We start from the raw sequence: 5,839 nt of genomic DNA on the forward strand, positions 1-5,839 counted from the left end.
ATTTGAGGGCTTGTCGGCATGAAATTCCGCATGATCTGAACGGTTAGACCTCCAAAGAATGTCGGAGTTAGCATCTGGACTCTTCCTTTCGAACTCACACGGATTTTGGTCCAAATCCAATAGGGTCTCGGTATATTGGCAAATGTTAGAGATTCTAGCTTCGGAACTCGCTAAGATTTTATAGGGTTGTTTTATACTCAATTTCGCACAATTCCACCGAATGAATCATCAAAACTATGCTCGAGAAGGCGGGGACAACAAAAACAAATCGGTTGTCCGGAAAATCTTGCACGCTCTCACGTGAGGGCAAAATTGACGTTAATCCCTTGAGCTCCATGGACGAATTTCCCCGTGATCCTGGTCGAGATTGGAGCTGATGTTGATGAAGACACCCGTCGATCTCTGACCGATCCAACATGGGGTGCAGTTCTTGACCTGGCCGAGGTGACCAGTTGAGTCGGCGATGAACGAGGTCGCACCGAAGACGAAAATCTATTCAGACGAAAAATCGCGTCGAAACAGATATGAACTCCTATCGAATCGTTGCCATTACGTAGCGGGATTTGCATGGACTACCAATGATGGAGTCAATTCTGTCAGATCTCAAGCAAGGAGTGTTGAGCTAGTAGCCTAGATGCGATGATAACAAGGACACGAGGTTTACCCAGGTTCAGACTCTCTAAATAGATAAAACACTAAGTCATGTTTGTGTTGTATTAATTTGGATGAAGTACAAAGTACATGTTGATCACCACGAGATCGTTGTGTCTCATCTCTAAGATGTTGTCAGATGTTTTATCAACTAGTCTAGCCTCGGTTTATATAAGATACCAAAGGCCTAGGATAATAGGAAACATAGTTGGCTATTTCGGTGGAGAGGAGTCATTGTATTGAACGACAGGGCTTCTAGAATCTTCCTTATACGTATCACGGGCTGCCTAAACTTGACATGGTAGAGGCCCCTTAACCGGCACACCATCACTCCCCACATGGCAGCTCCCGGATATTTCCAAGATCAAAATGTAATGCACGAGCTTTGGGACAGTTTGCCAGAGCATGAAAAAATCCCCTCATTTGCATTAAATATTGCAGGTGTTACAGGTTGCCTAATTGCTGCACTTCCAACTATCAACAACGGCTTCACACAAACACTTCTATTTTTTTGGACATTCATCTTACAAATAAGGTTCCAAACATCTCTATTTCGTCCATCACCTCATTGTTCTAACCCACCTCCTCGGCCGCCATTTTTTTATGAGCTGCCTCATACCCACTCTTCGTAAGAAAAAAATTATGAATTTTCCTCATAATACTATGCCACGGAATCTTCGCCCGTAATAGAATGGATATGAAATCCCATGATCGACTCGACATGATGGGAGTAAAACACATACCACGCCACATATCCTCATCATATCTCCTCGTACGCAAGGCAAAAAGGTTCAAAAACCCATTTCAACAGCGCTCTATCCCCCTTTCGAATTATTTTGAGACCAAAATTCCCTTGTATCCACTTATCCCATCATATATTAACAATTTCCCCATTATAAACTCCCCAACCAACTCCTTGCTTGAGAAGGTCCGGCCCATGAAACAATATCCTGCAACGAGGGAGAGGCACTACGCGTGAAAGCTATATCTAGAAGAAGTCTATTTAGATAATTTTTTGCCTTAAGAAGACAAGCACATGGAGAATTAGGATTATTTAGAAAACACCAAGCCTGTCTAGCCAACAATGTATGATTAAATAAGCACATGTCTCAACACCTCGTGCATCCATGCCCCTTTGGTCTCACCACTTTATCCCAGGCGAGCTGGTGAAAGAAACTTTATCACCCTACCCCCATCCCTACCAGGAATCTCGAATCAAGGGAGACAGTTCATATCAGAGACCACCTGGAATTTAAAGACCCACATAACATAGGTTGGCAACGCCTGAAAAACTGTTTTCTATAAGAATTTCTTTAGCCTCGTACGACATGTTGTGCTCTGTCTAATCCAGTGCACGCTTCATAAACCTGTCCATGGTGGACTAGGATTTTCTTGTTTCATACATCACTCTGGACTGGCAGATCCAACTATTTATGTTCAAAACTATCTCCCACCACTTCGAGAAGCACTAGGACCGGAACTTGGTTTTCAATACTACACTTTTTACCAGATGCAACGGAACACTTCGAAGGGTAACCAATGCTTGATCGAGGACTAAAATTGTTATCCAATAGACAGTTCATATTTTTCTATAGCCTTCTTGGTAACCAACGCCTTGATCCAAAGTTGCTTTAAAGAACAACATTGTTGTATATATGAAGTTATGCAATACTATGAGATCGACTCGATTTCCCAACTCAAAGCTTGCTACTCTTTCTATCCTAGTTTGCAAAGCATGCATGGGTTCTTGGCGACACATAATACACATTTCGTTAGTCAAATTGAGAATCTACTCGTGCACGCCTTATGGATCTGGATAGAGGGAGTACATGTCTTAACCAACACGCTCAATATATGCACTAATAGTCTCAATACCTTTCATTTGTCTAACTTTTGTTGGCATGTCTTAAGTGCAACACATCCGGTCCCTAAATCTTAAACCCTCAACACACTCGATCTATGCACTAATAGCTTCAATCAAGTTGAGGCCCTAGCGTGTCTGACTATGTTGACTTTGAGTGATAATGTTGCTTTGTGTACTCACCTAGTGGGCACCTCAAGATTACAACACACAGAATGCACATACTATTGAAGATGTAATAATATGTTTCCCTTTTCTCTTACAAATGTGGTTAACTGTGGTTTTGGTTGTTGCAGTAATAAACTTTTAAGGTTGTTCAAATTTTGTTAAAGTGTTTCCAAAACTGAGATATCATAAGATGGCGATGACCAGTGGACGAGAGAGAGAGGGAGAGATAGATAGAGAGAGAGAGAGTATGATGTGTCTGAAACATAGTGTTTCCTTTTTTTCATTCAAAAAAGGCTTTCCTAAAAAATAATATAGTAAGGATTTTTTTCGTACTATAAGGTTTCTTTCATGTATTACATTTGTTTGAAAAGTTCTTTGTTTTCTTATATTACAAACTTTTACGTAGATACAATATTACTCCCTCCGTAAAAAAATATAAGAGCGTTGGCCGCAAAAACACATGCCAAACTATCTCCTCTAAAGTTGGGCTAAAAGTTGGGACTCTCTCAAACCTAGCTATACGTGGGTGAAAAATAAGGTTGTCCGGGCATGTCAGTCGCGTTGGCCTGATACATCGGCACTTTCGCAAACCCAACAAGAAGATTTGTCTGGTCCTCACTCTCTCTCACCACTATATTCTATCCCCCCCACCCCCCGACCCTAGCCCAATGCACCCCAAACCCGCTCCGTCTCTGCTCGGTTGATCGGAGCAGAGAGGAGTACATAGAACAGAAAGAGATCGTGGACCAAATAGGGTTTTGCTGGGTTTGGGATGGGCTCGATGTCGGGCTGATATAGCAGACATATTCAAACAACTTCACTTTTCTCATCCACGCGTGACCATTGAAAGCAGACATTTTGCTCAATTTTAGGAAACCCATTGGGAGCACGTTCTTTTATTGGGACTGTTCATAACGAGAAATGGGCTTCGCCCTCGGAGATATTTACATTACGTTGCGGTCCTGCATTTTGTTGTCCATTGAAAAACATTATTTTTGACTCACAAAAAACGTTATTTTTCATAATAAGAAGGAAAAAACTCACAATACCTTTTTTCTGGAACGGAAAACCTACCATCTTTGAGACCCCTGCGTAGTCGATCGGAAAAGCCCTAGCACGACCTTTCTATTTCAGTTCCATTCCATCCCGAGAAAACAAATCAAAACAATTTCTTTCTCGGAGAGCAACAAGAGTCCACTAGTCCTACTCCGGTCCGGCCCTCCCCGCACCGGCCGCGCGCATAGGCACAGCCCCCAGCCCCAAACCAGAGCGAGCGGTCGGCGGCGCGGCGGAAGCGGGAATGATGGATGCGCGGCGGTGGCAGTCCCCGGCGGCGGCCGCCGCGGCCGCCGAGGCGGCGGCGGAGGACGCGTCCGGCGGCGGGGGCGGGCCCTCGAGGCGGCCGCTGCGCCGCGGCCTGCAACGCGCGTCGCCCTACGGGCTGGGCCCCCGGCGCTGGCTCCCGAAGCCCCCGGTGGCCTCTAGTGTCTTCGCCGCCGCGTCCCGTGACCACACCGCCGCAGGTATATCCTCCCCCCCCCACCATTGTTATGTTCCGCGATTGACACCAATCTAGGGTTGTATAAGCACCGCAGAAGCCTGCCGATCCGGTCCATTTTAGCTGATTTATTCATGCCTGAGAACTTCATTTTGTTTTATTATCTATTTGATTGATGTGGTTTGGTACCGTTCCATTTTCCTCCTTGGAACGTGCATAATATGGTTTGTTTGCCGAGTCAGCATTAGGTCAAGCTTGTGAGCTGAATCCTTGCCGTAGATACAAGTTTGTGCAAGCGTCCAGCCAGCATTGTAGATTTGTAGTAGAATTTCTGCAGCAAGCAGAGTAATTTCCACGAGTTCAGTTCACTATTTTGGATACTAATTCATCCTGTGTCTTGTGTTCACCGATGAAGCGATTCCTTATTTGATCTGGGTATTGATAATATACACCTCTTTGCACCATTTATTATTGTTTCAATTTAATCTATGACGTGATGTACAATTTGGATTGTCTCATATGCTTGCTGCCTCGTCGGTTAATCTAGAGTGATTGTTCGAATAAATTAATGCAAAAGTAGCTCCTTCTTTTTCTTGCAAAGCATGTCTAAGGTGGATCCCTTGTTGCTGCTTGTAATGTTTGCAGACGATAATCGGATGGGTCGATATGAATCAATGGATGCTGCGCATGAAGCGAGCAGAGTAACACATGAAGTAAGCAGGGTACATTTAATTATGCATTGAATGCATTAGCTTGCCTTCCTGTGATTTGTATAACTTAATGGATCTGCTATATATAGAGCTTCTTTGCATACTTTACGTTGTCTCCAATGCCATGCTGCCACAGTTACAATAAACTGTAGGCCATGTCAAGTATTGTGCAGAGTGATCTATTCAATTAGTGGCACACAGATGTTTCACGGCAAAGGAATTATAATACAACAATGCATCCTAAGTTCTCTTCCGTTAGTAAAAGAACCCACTATTCAAATGATTTTCTTTCATCTGTCCAGATCATTAGAAAATAGTCCATTTGACATTTTCCTCGTCAGGTTAATGCCGGAATCGGTTAATCTTTTTAAGTGCATGTACTGGTGGAACTGAAAGATGATAACCATATATGTAATTCTGAGCTGATATATTGTTTGAGAGCTGCAAGGTCAATTGTTTACTTTGTGATTTTACTCTGTTAGCATGGTTTGCCACTAGTATTACGTTCGACTTCCAGTTATGATGTATCTGCTGGTGATTTTCTGTAACCTCTGATCTACCTGAAACTGCAGAATAAGTCTATGAAACCAAATACCAATGCTATAACCAATGTGGCCCTAACGTTTCCAAGCAATGTCAACCTGCTGCCTGATGGTGATGACATAAATCGGAGCGATGTCAGTGGACTTGCTGAAATCGAGAAGATCATCAAACAGAAGCAATTTTCTAGGTAAGTTTTGTGGTGTGTACTTTTAGACTCTGTTTTAATTCAATCTTCAAATATATTTCGCTGGATCCTTTTGTAAGTGTGGAAATGTGGGAAACCAAAACCATATTTCCTTTTTGTCCAGAAATAATACCCCCTTACATAGCTGTAAGATGGGGAAAACAATAGAAACATTTTATGTGGGGAACCACACATGGTCGGAGGACCCTAGCCCCATTCGCCCC

At 43.2% G+C, this 5,839-nt stretch overlaps 1 protein-coding gene across 1 annotated transcript in view; it reads left to right on the forward strand.

Moving 5' to 3' along the window:
• The first annotated feature begins 3,965 nt into the window (after positions 1-3,965).
• Positions 3,966-5,839, forward strand: part of LOC119336672 — a 6,766-nt gene continuing 4,892 nt past the window's right edge. The window contains exons 1-3 of the mRNA XM_037608736.1: positions 3,966-4,203; positions 4,824-4,891; positions 5,461-5,618. Of these exons, the coding sequence (XP_037464633.1) occupies positions 3,981-4,203; positions 4,824-4,891; positions 5,461-5,618 (449 nt within the window). The 5' untranslated portion in view covers positions 3,966-3,980. The remainder of the gene's footprint in view (positions 4,204-4,823; positions 4,892-5,460; positions 5,619-5,839) is intronic.

The sequence above is a fragment of the Triticum dicoccoides genome, chromosome 7B, assembly GCF_002162155.2.
Source record: "Triticum dicoccoides isolate Atlit2015 ecotype Zavitan chromosome 7B, WEW_v2.0, whole genome shotgun sequence".
Lineage (NCBI taxonomy): Eukaryota > Viridiplantae > Streptophyta > Magnoliopsida > Poales > Poaceae > Triticum > Triticum dicoccoides.